Source organism: Nyctereutes procyonoides, unplaced genomic scaffold, assembly GCF_905146905.1.
Source record: "Nyctereutes procyonoides isolate TBG_1078 unplaced genomic scaffold, NYPRO_anot_genome, whole genome shotgun sequence".
Taxonomy (NCBI): domain Eukaryota; kingdom Metazoa; phylum Chordata; class Mammalia; order Carnivora; family Canidae; genus Nyctereutes; species Nyctereutes procyonoides.
In genome coordinates, this window is record NW_026575052.1 from 68,012,115 (window position 1) to 68,033,499 (window position 21,385).

General features: G+C 37.3%; 1 protein-coding gene across 2 annotated transcripts in view; it reads right to left on the reverse strand.

Moving 5' to 3' along the window:
* The window catches only part of APBB1IP (amyloid beta precursor protein binding family B member 1 interacting protein), a 103,193-nt gene that overhangs the window by 53,811 nt on the left and 27,997 nt on the right, over positions 1 to 21,385 (reverse strand). For both annotated transcript variants that reach the window (XM_055330992.1, XM_055330991.1), the window contains exons 2-4: positions 8,955 to 9,026; positions 4,572 to 4,659; positions 1,529 to 1,821 (exon numbers count right to left, since the gene is read on the reverse strand). In XM_055330992.1, coding sequence (XP_055186967.1) covers positions 1,529 to 1,821; positions 4,572 to 4,659; positions 8,955 to 9,026 — 453 coding nt within the window. The remainder of the gene's footprint in view (positions 1 to 1,528; positions 1,822 to 4,571; positions 4,660 to 8,954; positions 9,027 to 21,385) is intronic.

A 21,385-nucleotide genomic window follows, 5' to 3' on the forward strand; every position in this document is an offset into this window, starting at 1 on the left:
AAATCTTGCCGTGTGCAACAACATGGGTGGACCCAAAGGGTTTATGCTAAGTGAAATAAGTCAGGGAAAGACAGATGCCATATGATTGCACTTATATATAGAATCTAAAAAAGTTGAACTCATAGAAATAGAAAGAGTATAATGGTGGTTGCCAGAATTTGGGAGTAGATGAGGAAATGGGGGGATGTTGGTCAAAGGGTACAAACTTCTAGTTAAAAGACAAGTAGGTTCTGGGAATCTAATGATGTACAGCATGGATACTATAGTTAACAGTACTATATTGTACTTGAAAGTTGCTAAGAGAGTAGATTTTAAGTGTTCTCACCATATACCTGTCCATACACACAAAGGTAGTGTGAAGTGATAGAGGTGTGACTAATCATATTAGGGTAATCATATTGCAGTATATCTGTACCGAATCATGACATGATACACCCTAAATTTACATAGTGTTATATGTCAATTATAAAATAAAGCTGGGGAATAAAAGCCTCTGCTCTACATGGGTCACTAATTTTCAAATAATATTTCTACAATAAATACACACTAGAACAATGAGCATGATAGAGTATGACTTAACACTTGATTTATATTTAATATTCATTCATTCAAAAGGCATTGTAGGAACTTTTAGGGTTACTAGGGCCATATTTATGAATACTGATCATCATCACACAGTACAACAAATGAGGAAGCTACAGGAAATAGAGCTGGGTTCTTACTTTAAAATATTTTTCAGGGGATCCCTGGGTGGTGCAGCGGTTTGGCGCCTGCCTTTGGCCCAGGGCCCAATCCTGGAGTCCCGGGATCGAATCCCACATCAGGCTCCTGGTGTATGGAGCCTGCTTCTCCCTCTGCCTGTGTCTCTGCCTCTCCCTCTCTCTCTCTCTCTCTCTGTGTGTGACTATCATAAATAAATAAAAATTAAAAAAATAAAATATTTTTCAAGTGGCTTACTGTAAGAAAAATCCTTAAATTGCTCCTTTTACTTTTATGAGAGACACATTATAGGTTAATGTTCCAAATAATGGTGATATGAATTTCCCAGATGTGTATCTTCCCAGGGTTCAGAAATTCATTAATACTGAGCACTCATCACCTGCTTGCTCTAGAACACCCCTACTCCTGCCCCACTCAACTACTACACTACAAATGATTCATAGTATCTTTGCCCTACTGAACAGAGTTGACATATTCAACAAAATTCCATTTAATTCAATTCAGAATTACATAAAGAATGCTTTCAATACTTTATGCACTGGGCTAGCACCAGGGACACACACGTGTATATATTGGTTCCACAGTTCATGTCAAGTTAATAAAACATTACCCCAAAAGGTTGAGTATTATTAGGGAGCATTGCATACAAATATAAATTTTAGCCAAGTATAATAATTCCTGAATATGGCCCCAGTATGTTCTTTATACACACCAATGTGTCTTTTTATGGAGGACTCTGGCTTTGCAATGAATGTACTCGGTATCCTTGTTTTTTTAAGATCCTGCCATCTTTGCCCTACTCACTTACCTGAGATAGAGGTTCAGGAGGCGGTGGTGGCAGAGGAAGGTTTAACATGGGATCAGCTGGCGGAGGTGGTAAGTCATCCTCATATTGGCTAACACTAATTGCAGTGACATTTGCTCCATAACTAAGAGCAGCTGCTCCACTGAAATCTGGTACCTCTATGGATGCTGGATGATGCTGATTCTGAGAGGACTCTTTCTGTGCTTGGATTGTCCTCTGCTCAGCTTCACTTATGTCTGCCACCAGTTCCGCCATAAGAGCATCTAAATCTTGATCTTCCAGTGCATTTAAGGACTCTGATGGGGAAAATCATGTTAATGATCAAAACAATAATTTACACTTGGAAAAACTAAAATAAGGTCATTTTTAAGAGTGATATTTGGGTAGTGGTTGTCAGGGGCTAGGGAAGGGGTGGGGGAAATAGGGAGAGGTTGGAGAAAGGGTATAAACTTTCAGTGATAAAGATGAATAAGGTCTGAGGATCTAATTTATCTAACATGGTGATTATGGTTGATAACATTATTGTATCATTGAAATCTGCCCAGGGAGAACTTAAACGTTCTCAACAATACCAAAGAGGGTAAATATGTGAGGTGATGGATGTGTTAATTAACTCGATGGAGGAAATCCTTTCACCTGGGATATATATATCAAGTCATCACGCTGTACACTTTAAATGTCTTAATTTTATTTGTCAATTATATCTCAACAAAGCTGAATCCCTCACCCCCCCAAAAAAAATAAAAGGAGAAAAATGTGTACCCTCACAGTTTATCTATAAAGTCAGATCCAAGCACATCATTAACTGCCTAAGTAGGAATTCTTGTATATTCTGGTGCAAGATCTGAGAGATTTAGAAAAGCAGGGGAGGGGAGATGTTGGAAACAGATGGAAAGGGAGTTTCTTCCAGAAGCACCACTGATAAATATACTTGGGAGAGAGTAGGATTCAATCAACTGGAGTTTAATATGCTTTGAGACTTATGGTAAGGATAGAGCTTCTGTAGGCATACTATCCAACTACAGAAACTCTTACATTCAGAGAAGAGGGAAATTAATGATAAACAGCAGGAAATAAAGCACTAAGGAGGCTGAAGCAAAATATAATTTTTAAAAATTGGGGTTAAGTGGTAAAGACTTTGTAAGATGCTGAGCTAAGAGTTGACTTTAAAAAAAAAAAGGGCAGATGTAGACTTTCGGTGGGGGGGGGGGACAATTCTCATTGGAATTTCTTCCACGTGTGATAGGCCATTGGATATGTGATCCTGAAAGCTGACAGAGATGAGGCCTAAGGGAAATGATGTCAGTGAATGGTGTCAGCAGAGTGCTCTGGTGATCAGGCATTCCCTGGATGGCAAAGGTAATGAACACAGCATGGGCAGGACGGAAGGGATCCACGAAGAAAAGGATTCACCTGCTGTGTGTAGGATGTACTAGAACAAGGAAATGCAGCCTAATGAGCAAGAAGCATAAGGCTTTGTGAAAGATTTATTGCCAAACATCATCACAATAAACACCATGTAGCATATTGTACTCCTGCTAACAGTTCTAGTGCACAGCACTTGGACTAAGGTCTAGATCTCCTATCTGCGTAAGAAGGATTCATCATCTTCTAAGCCATTTTTGCAAATAACTTCTTCAAAAAATTAAATTAATTTAAAAATTTTCAGAGAAAATATATGTAGAACAAATAAGGCACATTCACATGTGACTGCTGCCATCTAAGCAAATGATTTTAATCTTTTATTAAAATCTTAGGGACAAATTTCCCATAATAATTCTCATATTAACAACTTCCAAAGCAAATCATAATCCTAACTGTATCTTTATAAAATTGGGGAATAAGAATGAAGTGGATTCTATTCAGAACTCTGTCACTAATTCTCTGAATGACTTTGGGCAAAATATTTTTAACTCATTTTAGCAATGTGAAGACAGTAAGAAAATTATTTCTTTTCTGAAATAACACACTTAATTTTCAGTACATATCAATACTTTTTAATAGTTTGGCCCTATACCCAAGTTGTGCCACATGTATATATCTTATCTCAATTACATGAGTTTCTTGTTACTGCACTTCAACATTACTATGTTTATATATTGCTGGATTTCTTTGTTTCTGTCATTTTCAGTAATTTTTGGATACTAGTACTGAGTGCTTAGAAAGCATTAGTTGACTTGATTATAATTGCAGTATTAATTCTTAATTTTAACTGAATTGATTAAAGCATTTAGCCATTGTGAACAAGAGGCGGCAACTCGGCATTGTTTATATGTGCAAGTCTATGTTATTTATTAATATCATACATTTTACTCAAGTGCATTAATTTTTTGAAACATCATGAATGCTACTATCATTCAATTGTATGATGAAAATGGAATAGGAATAGTAAATAGTAAATTTATATGGCAAACAGAAAAGGTAGTGGGAAAAGTAGTCAGAAGAGATGTATTGTAACCAATCCAGGGGCAGGCCTTGGCACCTAAGGGTTTATAAAAAAAATATTGAAAATAACAGAAACAAATCCAGTGACTGACAGAAAAAAAATCTGGAAGTTTTGGATTTCTGTAACTGGGCTTCTCTATTATTTTGTTTTTCATTTTTTTGGTGGGTACTGCCAGCCAGTCTTTGGAAAATCTTTTTTAAGAGTTGCAGTGAATTCTCATTAACTTTGAAGCAATTACTTCAAGATTCATTATAATCTGAATAGCATATGGGCTACTGTCTCCACACTAAATAAGAAGAGAGATTTTTGTTAATAAAATAATGTGATGATCTCGGAACCTGGACGTTTCCTTACATTTTTATTTTTAAGTTGTAGTTCTGTACAGATTTTATTTATTTTTATTTTTTTTAATAAATTTATTTTTTATTGGTGTTCAATTTACCAACATACAGAATAACACCCAGTGCTCATCCCGTCAAGTGCCCCCCTCAGTGCCCGTCACCCATTCACCCCCACCCCCCGCCCTCCTCCCCGTTCTGTACAGATTTTAGTCATCATTACCATCTCAAGTTACTTAAGAATATACATTATTATACTTACCATTTAAGTCCTTAAAACCCACACTGTAGTTAAATTCAGCTCTGGGCGGTTTGGATTCAGGAGGAGGAAGAGTGTCCACTCCTAAACTCTGTGAAAATAGATCCCCGTTCCCCCAAAGTTATTCACCACATGAACATGCTGGACAGTGTATGTTAATCATTTAGTAAAAATCATTTATTGTTTATATATTTTCTTTCTAAATATGCTCTTTAAAAACTGTGTTCTTACATGAAAATGTTTTGTGTTTGTTTTTCCCTACAGAAAATTACAACTTAAAAATTATTCTACAAGGTACATCTTTGAAACAAGGCAGGTCAACTGAAAATGATGAGCATGGGACAGTCAATTTTTATAAATAACAGAAAAATAGCTCCTGTAATGGTACATTTGTGGCACATACACTGTATGCAATTCTATAAGAAATTAAGTAATGACATCAAAGAAAAGGAATGTTCACTTGGAAGATAAAAGTTGTTTCAGGATGAATCTGCCATTAGGTAGTATGTTACTCTTATCTAATAAAATTCTTGTTAAAAAGAAATTAGGATGGAAGTTATTAATTTTGTAAATAATGGGTTTTAATTGAAAAAATGACTTCCTATATGATATAAAAGCTATATTACATATACAATCTAAATCTAATTTTTTTTCCTTTTAAAAAGTTTTGAAACTTAAAAAAGTTTTCTTTTAAAGAGTTTATTTACAATGATTGTGGGTCTCTTTGGATGTCTGTGAAAAAATTAAGTTAGAACATCTAACCTATTTGAGGTTTAAATAAAGTTTAATTTTAAAAATCAATTAAAGACAAATATTACAAAAAATCGTAGGACAGATGGATTGCAACATGGCAAAAATCATAGAGGTATTATGTGACTAAAGATTGAGAAGAACACTGCTCTGTATGCATTAATCTCCTTTAACATCATATGCTTGAAAATTTATTTCATCAGAAGTTGCATAATGGTGATTTTCTAACTCTTAATTCCTTTTCAATGTTTAATTGGAATTCTACTATAAAGAAAAACTTCCTTGGGGCACCTGGTTGACTCAGTCTGTGGGGCATGTGACTCTTGATCTCAGGGTTGTTAGTTCAAGCCCCATGTTGGGTGTGAAGATTACTTAAAAATAAAATCTTAAAAAAATAAAGAACTTTCTCTCATTAATTATTTGTTTAGTCTCAAATACAGTTTGACTGTGACCATACAAAGACTAAGATAAATGCTCAGGTCTTTCTATTTATCAATTTTTAGAGTATCAAGTTAATGCTCTGTCAATCTCTCACTGTGACTGATAGTTTTGTTTTTGTTATTTTTGTTTATTCTTGGTATCAAAATGAACTCATAGTTTACTTATTTGTTTTTTTGCCATTTTGGATATTTAAAATTTTTATATTTATACATTTCCTTCTTTCTTTCATGGCTTGTGGGTGTCATATCTTGCTTAGGAAAGCTACCCACATCTTAAGATTGGATAAAGATTTTCCTCATTTTTTTCTTCTCTATATGTATCATATATTTAGATCTTTGACTCACGGAACTCATTCTGGTATAAGGTCTGAGGTAGAAATTCAGCTTTTGATTTTCCAACACAATTTATTAAATAATTCTCCTTTTTCCTACTTAATTAAAATGCAATTTTTATCATATTTTAAATTCTTGCATGTTTTGGGATCTAATTCTCTCTCATGAATCTGTCTTAATGTAGTATTACCTCTTCTTTTTCATATTTTCATGGATAATGTTTATAGCAGCAATGTCCACAACAGCCAAACTGTGGAAGGAGCCTCAATGTCCATTGAAAGATGAATGGATAAACAAGCTGTGGTCTATATATACAATGGAATATTCCTCAGCCATTAGAAATGACAAATACTGACCATTTGCTTCAACGTGGATGGAATTGGAGGGTATTGTGCTGAGTGAAGTAAGTCAACTGGAGAAGGACAAACATTATATGATCTAATTCATTTAGGGAATATAAAAAATAGTGAAAGAGATTCAAGGGGAAAGGAGAGAAAATGAGTGGGAAATATCAGAGAGGGATACTGAACATGAGAGACACCTAACTCTGGGAAACGAACAAGGGGTGGTGGAAAGGGAGGTGGGCGGGGGGATGGGGTGACTGGGTGATGGGCACTGGGGGGGGGCACTTGATGGGATGGGCACTGGGTGTTATGTTATATGTTGGCAAATTGAACTCCAATAAAAAATAAAAAATAAAAAAATATATATTCATGGATATTTGTGTATTTAAATATTTCTCATATAAATAGTGGCAATGGCTTGGTTTCCTTTTTGCACAAAAAATCCAGCTAACATATGTACTGGTTTTTAGCCTTTATGTCTCTCTATGCAGAAATGTATATACATATACATAGTTTCTAAATGCATGACATACATATATGTATGTACATATATGTGTGCAGAAATATATACATACACATGCATATAACACACACAACACAAACACATATATAATGGAGAGAGAGACAGAGACAGAGACAAAGAGACAGAAATAGGAATGATAATGCAAATAGAGTTAACATGTTAATTGACGAGAAATCTGGGAGAAAAGTGAATGGGAGTGCTTTGTGTTATTATTCTGACTTTTCTCTAAGCTGGAAATTATTTCAAGATAAAAAAGTTAAAATCACATTATTACATTTTCGTTTCTTTTAATTTTGCTTCTTTTGGGAAATTAGGAAGCCAACCACACTGTAGCTTCAAAGAACTGAATATGCACAAAATTCACAAATGAAGATCAAAATACAGCTTTTCTAATGACTCAGAGAATACTCAATAATCTCAGAGGGCACTTGATAGTGGTTGAACTGAAGCTTAGATTTTAAACTCAAGGACAAAGTGGGGCCTGCTCTTTACCATGAACTCTTGAGGCCTACCTGTTAGGAGAGGTGCATTAGCCAAGGAACCCCTGTGACTACATCCACTTAAGCACAATAAAGAAAGAGCAAATAGCAAAAGGACCTCGAGGAGAGGAAGGTCCAAGACACTATGCCGGACCCCTTCCCACTCTTGAGTTAAAGTAACAACACTGTTGTGATCCTATGAGAATCCCAGACTATGACCAATCAGAATAGTCATGGGGCACCTGGGTGGCTCAGTGGGTTAAGCGTCTAACTCTTGGTTTTGGCTCAGGTTTGATCTCAGGGTCATAGGATGGAGCCTGGAGATGAACTCCGCCCTAAGGGGTCCTTTTTTGGACCTTGCTTGCGTTCCTTTCTCTTCTTCTCCCACTGCCCCCCTACCCTTACTTTCTCTCTCTCATATAAGTAAATAAATCTGTAAAAAAATAAAAAAAGGAGCATTCTCCCACTTGGAGAAGTGAGTGAAGGGATGGAGACCACAGTTGTTCATTCAAATCCTTCCCTTTTATGGGTGGTGTAAGAACTTCCTCTCCTCTAGAAGAATGAAGTGACCATCCTAACACTCAGTGTTAATTAGCACCCCTTTTATCTAAGCCTACCATCTCATATTTTGTTTCTTCCTTCACAGAGGCTAAACATTCTTGAATTTTATATAAACTATAAAGCAGAAGCTAACTAAAATTGATTTATTTTTCCTGAAACAAGTACTTTAAAAAACATAGACTATTCTTCAATTATTTTTTAGAAAGCTTTTAAGATCTTTGTCTTATTTAGGAATACCAGATTATTCTCATTTTAATATTTTATGCAGACAGTGATGAGCTGACTATGCTCTGAATCAAAGAAGCATTTATGAGAACAATACAAGACACACTAATGCTCACTTGACTCTGTTACCTGGGTCAGGGTTCTCAGGTCAGCAGTCCCGGGGCCCCATCAGCCCAACAATGGGGTGATCTCAGTTAATCTAGTTCTGGGGCCAGTAGCTCTTTCCTAGACATGAAGCCTGTCTCAGTGGTCTTTGTGATCCTTGAGAGGACTAAGTTCTTACAGACTAATCAGAAGCCACAATAACTCCCATTATCCTTTAAAATGCAGCAGTTTCCTCAAAGATTGGGAAAGAACCTTTATTAACAATAATGTGATTTTCTTGGCTAGTCTTTGTATAAAAGTAACTGCAGGGGAAATTGTTCAGTGGTGGTGGTTGTGAGGGTTTGCTTGGGGAAAATTTCTCCATTGGCTAAATATCTGAACAAGATAAGCATGGGAACTGCCAGAACAGAATATGTGTGTGACCAATGTATTCCATGAACTGAACTCAGAGGGTAGAATCAGAAAAACAGCTTTGTTTTATTACCCGCTACTGTTATAGTTACCTCAGGAAGAAACGATATTGTTAATCTCCAGTCGTTGTTTTTTTAAAGATAGCTCTTTCATCCTATTAAAGCCAAATTCTGTAAATCTGTCTTTTACTAATTTGAAAGTTAAGGAGTATTTACCTGGGTCAGAAGATCCATCTCTCCCAGCAAATTGCTGAACATTTGGTCTATGTCGTCGTTGGACTCACCCATCTGAAAAAGGAAAAAAAAAAAAAAACCAACCCAGATATAAACAGTCTAATAAAAGTCTAGTCCCTGGAAAATTGTCCTACCTCTTTATTTTCCTCAAGAACCTCATCCATCGACAAGTCAAAAAGAGAAGGCTATGGAGAGAAACGTTCAGCCTAGAATTCCATGCCTGCCCTCTCTCCAATTTGCTTGGTCCAAGACTGAACCAAACCTTAGGACCTGTCTCAGAGCCACAACTGGACTCTACTTTCCCAGACTAAACTAGTTTCTGTAGGGCCAAGTGGACATGGGGACTTCAGTTAAAACAAAAGAGGACTGTGAGATCATGGGACAAGCACGTTCCTAAGTAGCAGGCACATCTGAAAGAATCAGGTGTATGTGCACGTGGGCACGGAGACAGGTACTTGAATCCTAGGTAGCCATTCAGTGACTGCTCAGGGACAGACCACACCAGGTAAGCAGGTGAGCACTCAGGGATGTAAGTGACAAGGCAGACACTGCAGGTGTCTGTGTGTGAAAGTCTGAGTCAGAGATGATGCAAGCACAGCATCAGTGAGCAAAGATGGAATAATAAAGAAGGAAGATCCCATTCTGTGAAGGTTTTTGGGCTTGATGTTGATCAGTCAGAGAAGGAGAGACTGCTGCAGGTAGGTCCTGCCTCTCGCTGGGGAGGGAAGCCACTCACATGTGATTTTATTCCCTCCCAGTTGCTTACAAAGCATCTGAGTCATACCCTCCCTTCTTTAAATTATCTACAAAATGGAGAAAAGAAAGTATTTAAGTCAACAAAGTACTCATGGTTTCACACGCTGTCCCCTCAAACACTTCATCTGGTATTCAAAATCTCGTTATGGATGATTCATTTGTCACTTTGATAAGAGGAAACTAGCAAGATAAACAATAAAATTCCAGAAATACCTCTGGGAGTTTATTTTTATTAGAATATTATGCAGTACAATGTGACAAAAAAAGAAATCCTTCAGATGAATTATTATTAACAGAGAAAGTTAAGTGTTAGTGTATCATGGTGAACATTTCATTAAATACATAACTGTCAAATCCCTATCTTGTACATCTGAAACTAATATGATATATTAATTGTATTTCACTTTTAAAAAATAGTGTTAACACATTTTTAATTTTTCATAGGAGAAAAATAATCCATCCAGAGTGGAAAGAATAAATTTTTTGCTGACCTCAAAAGTGCCAGCCTATGTCCCAAAGAACTCACAGAAACCAAAGAAGATGTTAATAATAAGAATCTTGCCCTTAAACCTTTCTCTTAAATCATTAAATTTAGAAAACCACTAACATGATGAAGAATAACGTCTTAAAAAGCAATATGACACTGATAAGTCAGAAAAACCTACTGAGCGCAAAGATCTGTTTCTCGGTTTGCACACACCACTCATACACAGTGGGCTAAGGACATGCCAGAGTGAATCACACACCTAAGGAAGATGGAAATAACTCAAAAACAGCAGCATTCTCATGACCTCTGCTGAAACTCTTTCTGTGTTCATCTGGTAAAATCTTGCCCACCACCCTTTCATTCCTTTTTCTAACCATTCCGAAGGTATTGAATTATTAAAAGGAGTCAACATCAGAATTGTGCTGTAAATCTACAGGCATAAGTAATCTGCTACTGAATGAATTGCAGTTTAAAGGAGTTGTAACCTTGGCGAAAATAATAAGACATTTAAGTTGAGGGCCTTTATTAACATAAATGTAGATTAACCTATAAATTTTACATATTTATCCCCCCCCAAAAAAAAAACCCTTATTTTTGGAATGGACAGAACAAGAGTTACAGGGATATATTTGGTGCATACAAATACACATAGACACACACCCAAGCATGAAAAAATAGGGTTGTGTCTGTTTGTAGGTGTGGTATCCAAATGTCAAAATCAAGATGAAAAAGAGAGCCAAAGAGAGAAAGAGAATACCCAGCCCTGAGTGCTATTCGGGTTAGCAGTTCAAAAGGGCAAGGGTGGAGCTGCCTTAGTCAAGCAATGCATTGCAAAACAAGCAATGTGCAAATCACGATTGGGTGGGATTAACAGCTTTTTGCGAATATGTCATTTCTAAGCAACCTTTGGGTCTTGGAAAGACCAACAAAGAAATCAATATATTTCTTTCTGTCTAATTCAATTTGAAGTCAGTTAATGTTTCAGATAGTGCATTAATTAACTATTATTTAATAGAAACAAGTTGTGTCTTCCATCTTAATTATTCCTTTATTCACATAATATATCTAACAAATTTTAACCCTATAAACATAGATTTATATCATAATTTTGAATGAAAATGTAACAGTTTAATTATATAGTAATATATCAGGTTATCTGTATCACTTTAATATATAACTATGTATTTTGCTATTTACATAGAATTATCTGCTTCTGGCTTGCACTGGGTTTCAAATAGAGAATAATTATATGTATGTGTGTGTGTGTGCATTTGATGATGCTGCATTTTTATTTTTCATGTGTTTGAATTTGCTAATCTGTAAAAAAAATGAACACACATATGAACATATTCAAGTACCCCTCTCATAACATATATGTTATACTTTTTTGCTATGAACTGAATTTTGGGCATAAAAGTATTAGAGTAAAGGGGTTATTTGATGTATTTAAAACTAAAATATTTATTCATTAAACAAACAATTTTGTATGTTAAACACAATAGATAATAATACATTTATAAGCACTTTTCATAAAACAAAAAACAATTAAAAAGACTACTTTTCATATAGGTTTTTTAAAAAGTACTAACAACTTCTGCATAAAATCTAAGATTTTTATGATACACTAGTGGCAGTCAACATCCATACCATGAAGAACCTTGTGTTATATACATTTTAATTTTACTATTTTTTATTTTTTAAAGATTTTATTTATTTATTCACAAGAGACACAGAGGGAGAGAAAGAGGCAGAGACACAGGCAGAGGGAGAAGTAGGCTCCATACAGGCAGCCTGATGTGGGACTCGATCCTGGGTCTCCAGGATCATGCCCCCGGCTGAAGGCGGCACTATACCGCTGAGCCACCCCGGCTGCCCAATATACATTTTTATAAGGAGCTTTTGTCAAATACCTGCTTTCTTGTAGTACCAGGTTTGTGGATGGTCTAATTTGAATGTTTGCAAAGCTCATCTTTTTGGCTGTGTTCTTAGATATGCACAATATTTATATGAATTGAGGTACTGGTACCAATTACAGAATGAAAGAATATCTTTTAGTAAAATTAAAATAATAAAATAACAAGAAATGTATAAAAAAATGACTTCCTGATCATTAAAATGAGTCCGTCAATTAAGTTCAGCCAAGTTAGAACTGGTTTTCAAAATTTCACCAGAAAAGATGTTACCCCTCTCTTTGTTACTTCTGTGCATGGCTGTGGGTTGAAAGAGAGAAGAATCTCCCCATTCCAGCACCTGCCTGATAACAATACAAGTAACTATTAACACACTGTTAGGTGTTCTCACTCTACACCATGCATTATTCTCATGCTTTACATATACTGACTGAGTCCATCCTTATAACCACCTTCAATGGACATTTTTATTTTCTCCATTTAACAGATGAGGAAACTAAGGCACCTAGAGGTTAAGTAACTTGCCCAAGGCTATGCAATTTAAGTAAATCAACAAATATTTATTGATCCCAGACACTGTTAACAAACCTCTTTCAGGTATTTCATTTCATCAATGTGTCAAGGGTTAAATACCTAGGCTTTATTTACACACTGTATGTCTTATTTTGAAGGCAGTTAAAAATGTTTGCATCTTTGCACTGAGACTGTAACTTTTTAACTTTCCATTCTATCATGTATTTCTTAGTGAAGGTAATCAAAGCTTTGAGTCTATAGCTAGATTATCAGAGTCTAAATATAAATAGAAATAATAAGAAAACAGGTTGAAAAATTTGAGGTTCTATTCATACGAATTTGCTTTGGTATTTTTATTATTTTTAAATTAAAAAAAATAGCAGGTCATGTTCATTTTTTTTTCAAGTAAAAAACATCAGCCCACACATTACAACCACAAATACCAAAGAAGAGAAAATTAAAAAAAAAAAATCTGTTCATTATAGGAATCACACTTAGTATGAGATAGGAAATGTAGAATCCAGAAGATCACAAATGATGGTGGAAACTATGATGTAGATAGTGTACAATATGATTGGAAAATAACTGACAATATTAAATTTTACTTGATTCCTTCGAGATATATATATATATATATTTTTTTTTCAAAATGCAATGAAAGCACTTATCAAGAGGAAGTGGTTCACAGAACAACACAGCATATGGTTAAAGCTTCTTGCAATGTTTGGGGGTGGGGGTAAGTTAAAGCGTCTGTGTAACATAAAACAGGAAATATAAGCATCTCTAAACTTACATATAAATCAAATAATATTCAACAAAGAAGTAAGATGAAGAAATCTCTTGGGCCAGCTTAACAGGCTTTATATAGTACATCTGAGGTAAGTGAAAATTTTAAGAAATAAGCTAGCAAACAGTTGTCATATTAGTAGGATAATCACTATGATCACACAAACAATACAGACAAAACACAACAACCACTCACAAAGGAAATTGGTGTGGACACTGGGATATGCATGGTCATGCAAAAGGAACCATCAAGACAGTAGGATTCTTCAGTAAGCAATATTGTGATGGCAAGAGTTAGATGGAAAAAACATTTGTACATGAAAAAGGAATTGTGAAATGACATGGTTTATTTCAATAACTTAAAAACCACTATGGCAGTGCTTTCAAAGGCCTTAGAATTTGTCACAGGGTAGAATCAAGACACACAGAACAGGAGATGGGCTACTATATTTTTTAAGGTATGATTTGTAAATGTATTTACTTCCAAACTACTTTGCTTTTGAATGAAGGAGTGGAGTGGAGTAGGGCAGAGTGCATCATTATGCTAGGTCAAGTCCCAGGGTAGGTGAAAAGTGATGGCTGAAAGACCCAGAAATGTTCAACAGGACAAAGAAGCACACAAGCATGTGACACAGGGAAACGAACTCACATGAACTCAATATTCTCACTTCCATCTGTCCAGATGGCTTTCTGTATCTTGGGGAGACAAGCTGTAGACTATTTTCCTTTGGATATGCATAGGTTGAGGAGAGAATTTTTAAATCTTGAGATTTCCTCAAGTGGCCTTTTAAATTTAATTTTGAGCATCTGTATCAGGAATTGGGGGGTTGCTTTTGTGTTTGGGATCCACTGTGACATTGAATTAAAATGACAACATAATTTAGGTTTTTTTTTTTAAGAGACAAAACCAGAAAATATATTGTTCACTCATTTGTAAAAAGAAACTGGACATTAATTATTCAGAAAACTCTTATGAATATCTGTCTATATTCACCATCTCCTACCTACCCATCTTTATTTTTTCCTCATTCTATCCTGCCATGGCTGAATGTTTGTGTCCTCCCAAAATTTACATGTTGAAATATAATCCCCAGTGATAATACTTGGAGGTGAGGATTTGGGGAGGTAATTAGGTCATGAAAGTGAGATTAGCGACCCTTATAAGAAAAGACACAAGAGAGCTGATTCCTCTCTCTGCTCTCTGCCATGTGAGGATACAAAATGGCCATGAGCAAACCAGAAAGAGGGCTCTCCCCAAACTCCAGATCTGCTCATGCCTTTATCCTGAACTTCCCAGTTTCTAGAACTGTGAGAAACAAATGGTTGTTGTGTCAGCCATCCAGTTGATACTTTTGTTATAGCAGCCCAAACAGACCAAGACATACCCCAATTGGACTCTAGTTCTCCCATGTTACCAAACTGTGTCAATACTGCCAATGACTTGGATGTTGCCAAATCCAATGATTAATTCTTAGCATCTTAAACAACATTTATCACCACTCATTGATCACTCTTTATTGGAAATACTTTAACTTGGCCTCCATCAAAATTTTCCTTTCTGCTTTGCCTCCTGACAGAGGCCAACTGACTTGAAGCTAATAAAGCTTCAGCTTCTAGGCTTCTCATTTCTAAGTCCTCTCTGAGACTGCATGTCTCTTCTAGCACCCGAGCAGCAGTGTGGAACAAAGTTCTCATGTTGGGAGATGATCCTGGTGGCGGTTCCAGGGCTTAGAGTGGGACCAGTGGGCTGCTAGCACTACCTCCACTTCACCTGGACTCTAGAAAGAGCTGGATCCCCAGTAGATCTCATGGACTGTGTAATCCACCTTCTATTCCAAGGAGAAGATCTGAAGGAGACATTGTTCTGCTCTGCTCCTTGCAAGGGCTCACCTTGACTGAGAGACTTCATGGTCACCTTACATTGTCCCCAGAACCAGCCTAGCTGTTGGGATGTAGCAAAAACTGATATCTATATGGTCCTGGCTGAGTGGGACCAGCTACTTCCTGGGCCATTGGTAGCCATGGACTGCCATGCCACAACTAGTGAGAAAAAATACCTCAGTTTTCTGAGGTCTTTCTCCTGGTAAGACACACTGCCAGAGTAAAGAAACCACAGAGGAAGTTACAGATGAGGCCTTACCACGGAGAGCTGGGAGACTGAAATAAACTTTTTAAAAACTATCGATAATAAAATTAATTTTGAGCAACCATGCTGGAGGAAAGACTAAGTTATCTATTACCTCTATAGAAAACTGTATTTCAAAAAAAAAAAAAAAAGAAAACTGTATTTCAAATTCGTCCTCATAAAGAGAAGTGACAGAAGAATATGCAACCAAAATGTAGAGGAAAAATACATCAGGCAAGTAATCAGTAATAATTAAAGTGTTACATTTTGTATTCTGTGATGTTTGTGGCATGTGTTTTTAAAAAGTTGGTAATTTGTTGAGATTTCCTTTCTCTAAATAAATATTTTCTTCTATTCTTAATTTTTAAATTCATAATCTTGTATTCTGTTTTTAAAGAGAGTCTCCCTGGGGATACCTGGGTGGCCCAGTGGTTGAGCATCTGCCTTCGGCTCAGGTCATGATCCTGGGGTCCTGGAATCAAGTCCATGTCAGGTTCCCCGCAGGGAACCTGCCTCTCCCTCTGCCTATGTCTCTGCCTCTATCTGTGTCTCTCATGAATAAATAAAATCTTAAAAAAATAAAATAAAAAGAAAGTCTCCCCCAAACTGTATATAATATTTAGATCCCCAGAGATCCTGGAACCATCCCTGCCTACCTTACTGGCTTCTCATTAGAGCCTCCTCCACTGGTTCCTGCTCTTTTCCCTGATCTAGTTTTCCTCCTGCCTCTATCTACACCCATTCCCTAGGAGACATGATGCTGCCTTAGGTTTTAAATACCACATACATGCTGCCAATTCTCAAAGTGTATCTCCAACCCAAATTTCTCTCTTATTTCACACATTCAACCAGTACTTAGCACTGCCCCCCCACCCCCACTTCTCTGATTTTATCTCCTTTAACTCTCCGCTCACGCAGTTCCTTGAACACTGTGAGCAAGCGTTTGCACATGCTTTTCTCTGTCTGGAACACCTGTTCCCCACTTACTTAAGAGGCTTGCTCTCTACTGCCATTAGGTCTTTGCTTGAATGTTCCCTCATTGCTGAGGCCTTCCCTGACCTATTTCAAATTCAAGTCTTTCCCTGCTTATATTCTCTCTCCACTTACCAACTAGAACTTAAGCTACATGAGGCCACAGATTCGATTGTTTTTGCTTACTGCTAGATTCCAGTAAGTAGGGCAATGTAGATACATGACAGTGAGTATCTGTTCAGTGAGTGGATGAATAATAATAAGTTTTAAAAAATTAAAATGTAATATATTCCTTTAGGCTTCATGAGGGTAGAGTTCACCTTTATATTTCTAGTGCTTGCCTTCGTCATGGGAGACCTTCAAAAATATTTGCTAAATAAATGAATGAGAAGAAATGAAGCTAGGGAAAGACAGATTAAAAAAAGGAAAATGATTCTACAACCTCTCTAGTGAATAGTAAGAATAAATGGTGGATGTTGACACCAATGGATGAAAGATGGCTGAGAAACGATATTGACTCAGAGTAACTCTCTACTCTGTTAAGTCAAGCTCCAGGGTAGGTGAGATGCCTGAGTAAGATCCCCAAATGCTCAACTCAGAAGCAAGATAGTAAGGAACACAGATGTTAGTTAACTATTTCAAAGGCTATACTTTTAAATGTAGAAATCTGCAGGGGTGGGGGGGGGGTCCAACTTTAACCAAATGATCAAATTTAGGATCATCATTGATGGGACAACCTGACACCACTGTCCCTCATGTGATGCACTGAGGACATACGTCACCATTATAATGCTGCAGCCAAAATGTTTAGCCTGAGTCTAGTCAAGAGGAATCAATCAGACAAATCCAAATTGAGGCATGTTCTGCAAAACAACAAAGTAACTGTTTTGGACTCTTCAAATAAAAAAAAAAGTTATTATAGGCATAATTTGGAAAATTTGAATATGGACTATCTACCAGACAATGCATTAAATCAATTAAATTTCCTAAGTGTGATAGCATGACTGTGTAAGAGGTTTTTGTTCTTAAGAGATAGTGAAAAAATATAGGACATACAAAAAAATGTAAATAATTAGTGAATATGAATGAAGGGAAAATGAATGTCCATTGCACTACTTTTGCTTTTGTTGTTGTTGAAGTTTTGAAGCTTTTCAAAATGAAAAGCTGGAGGAAAAAAGAATCAATCTTTTGAGCCAGACAGACCTGAGTTTAAAAAAGCAAGGTAAAACAAAATAAAACAAAAAAAGAAAGAGGAATGGGCAGAATAAGAAGTAGAGGCAGGCAAAGACAATGTCAGAGAAAAAACATCTATCCTGGGCAGCCCAGGGGCGGGCGGGGGGGGGGCAGTGGTTTAGCGCCACCTTAGCCCAGGGCATGATCCTGGGGACCTGGGATCGAGTCCCCCGTCGGGCTCCCTGCATGGGGCCTGCTTCTCCCTCTGCCTGTGTCTCTACCTCTCTCTCTCTCTGTCATGAATAAATAAATAAAATCTTTGAAAAAAAAACATCTATCTTGTGACCTACTGATATGTTCTATCATCTGACTCACAAAAACCATGTGGGGATGAATATTTCTCCCATTTTCACAGATGAGGAGCATGTGCTCCAGAGTTTGAGTGATGGCCCCACGATCACACAGAAGCACAGATGGAAAATACACTCCAAGTCACACGAGGCATCTGCCTAGAGATGCCACCCAAACGCACACAGAGAAATAGAAGTCTGTAATGAGGATTACTTTGTGAGTCCTTACAGGTTAAACACAATACTTACTAGGTTATATAGGGTCTGTAAAGTTTTGTATTTTATTTTATTTTATTTTTTTATTTTTTTTTTAAGATAAATCCTATTTATTTTTATTTTTATTTTTTTATTTATTTACGATAGTCATACAGAGAGAGAGAGAGAGGCAGAGACACAGGCAGAGGGAGAAGCAGGCTCCATGCACCGGGAGCCCGACGTGGGATTCGATCCCGGGTCTCCAGGATCGCGCCCTAGGCCAAAGGCAGGCGCCAAACCGCCGCGCCACCCAGGGATCCCAGTTTTGTATTTTATATCCTAAGAATGTGTAACAATCACCCACTATTATTTTTTACCTTTGACTTACAAATAAAGCGTTCTAGAATCCTAATAATTTTCATATTATTGTTAGGATGAGCTATTTATACAATTAATTGCCAAAGCTCTCAGATTGCCATTTTCAAAGTGAAAAGAAATTGAAATGGCAGATTCTGCATCATGAAGGACTGCCTTTTAGATACCAAATGCCTATCAAAAGCTTCTATTAGAATTCAAGAGAGGTTATTTAACTTCCAAGAGTACTTAAGAGAATAAAGAAAAATAAAACTTTGTATTTAAACAAGTAAGAAGTATAGAAAAATTCACAACTTTCTTTGATAAGCCTAAAAATTACACTGTGAACTCTAGAGGTTTTAAGGAACAAGACTTTATGGCCTTGGGCAACGAATGGCTGGGTGTCCTGGCATGCTTTGCATGTCTTAATGAATGTCTTTAGAATCTCAATTTGTGAAAACTCTGTTTTATTTGTAAATACTAATAAGAAATGGTATGTGATTCTAGGAATCACTTTGTGCTCTTAGGTCTTAAAGTCTTTCTATTTAATGCAGCATTCTCCCACCTCCAAAAAAGAAAATACTAATGAATTATTCAATGAAATATGATAGTAACATACAATGTTCTCAAGATGAGAACTGAAAAATGACCTTTGACTTAACTGCACAAAAGTCACTGATTATCTCTGGAGCATTGAGGGTGGGAGTCAACACAGGGCTTTCAGAAGTGAGTGGGAAACCAAGATAACAACACAGACAACTTCTCCGGGGCCACAGCAATTTTACGTGCTTTCTTTCTTACTCAGAATTCTTCCAAAGTCACTTTCATGGCTCCAAGCATCTTTCGTATGGATGTGCTGCACCATCATCTAATCAAGTCTCTATTGTTGGAAATTTATGGTTTGCTCTTCTTTTCAAGATATGATGCCAAGAGCCAGATGTTTGCATTTGCAAAAAAATTATATGCAGCATGGCTTAAGGATAACACTGGAAATATCAACCAATTCTTGACTTTCTGTGGGGTGAAGAGTTTTCTGTTTCTGTACGTTGGTCAATATTCTGTGCCTGTCCCTAGAAACTCCCAAAGATTGGGGCTCTTGGTAATGATGAGGGTCAAGTGTTGTAAACTGCATTAATGAGCTCAAGCACTGTGTGTCCCACTGTGCTGTTTATTTCTCTCTGTTTGGAACTATTTGCTGCCATTTCTGTGACTGCTGGTATGTGCAAAACCTATTATGGTGATACATGCCATGGAAAAAAATTTACATCAGAAAAATCTAAGGTACATCTGAGATTTTTCAGTGAGAGCCCAGTTTTCATTCTTTTCCTGGGTCTCTTAGTAAAATTTCTTTCTTCTTCTTCAAAGATGCTACCGACAATACTTTCACTCTATTTTAAAGAAAGGAACTGAATCTTTACTCCTCCACATTTAAGGTGATTCATCCCTTAAATAAAACAAAACCCATCTAATATTGTTCTCCTAAACCATCTTTTATAGGCAGCTAGGGTGCAGTGTCTGTGGCTTCTGTTTTGTGTGCATTTATCTCCCCCACCATGATATGTGGACCCACCGAGGTGGGCCTCAGTCTGGGGGGTCCACAGAACAGCAGGGAGCAGACAAGACCTTTTCCCCAGGAATAAGACTAGAGTCTTGAACCACTTACTGCTGTGTAACCTTGGCAAGTTACTTAACATCTCAATGTGTTAGTTTTATCTTTGAAAAAGGTGTGAAAAAAACTACCTCCCAGGGTCAAAGTGAGAATTCTATAAATTAATACATCTAAAGTGCATAGAATAGGCCTGGCTTGGATGGAATTGCTCAGGAAGTGGACATCCTCATGCTATTAAGTAATCAGAATCTCCCAGAAGCCTGGAAGGCCGATGTGCAAGGGCACAGGCTGCGGTCAGTCACTCTGATCATGATTTTGGAGAGGAGGATGATGGGGACAACAGCATGGCATATTGTTAGGGTCAACTGTCTCCAGACTAGGGCCCTCCCTCTTGTCCCATCCTTTTCCATCAGAGAAAACAACTTGGCCTAGGGATGTTCTTGGTTGTAGCTGGTGGGGGAGGAGAGGTCATGAATTGAAAGAGGGAGAGGATTGAAAAAATGAAAAGACTGTGTCTTTTGAGACCTTAGTGGGAACTCAGAACACAGGTCTCTGTTTTGTGGAGTATGCTGGAACTGCCCAGAGTAAGAGCTAAGGCCACACTAATTGCACAGAGGTCAAAAGAAGGGGGAAAGCCATCATAGGAAGAATATGTAGCCTGCAAAGACAGCCCTGCAGAAATGACTGTATTCCCAGGCACAGGATAGTCATGTCCAAGAGCTCACAGGAGCCATGCCCAGGACTCCAGAAATTAGCCAGGAAAAGCCGATGAGGTGTGGATGTAGAGACATCTTCCATTGAGATGTGGAATCTATGTCTCCTTCCCCTCAATCTGAGCAGGCTTATGACTGCTTTGATAAATGCAGGATAAAAGCCACCTCCCTGGGCCTCTCAGGACTCCCTCTAGACATTCTTTCTAGAAGTCCAACTGCTACACTGTGAGAAGCGTGGGCCACCTGGAGGGGCCTACTGAAGGACTCTAATCACCAATCCCAGGCTAAGCAGGTGAGTGAAAAACCCTCCAGATGAGCACAGTGTCCCGATGTTTGAGTCACCCCCAGATGTTCAGGGCTTCCCAGCTGAGGTCACAGATCTCATAGAGCTGAGAAGCTAGCCCTTCTGTGACTTGTCTGAATTTCTGACCCACAGAGTCCATAACCATAATAAAACTGTATATTTTACA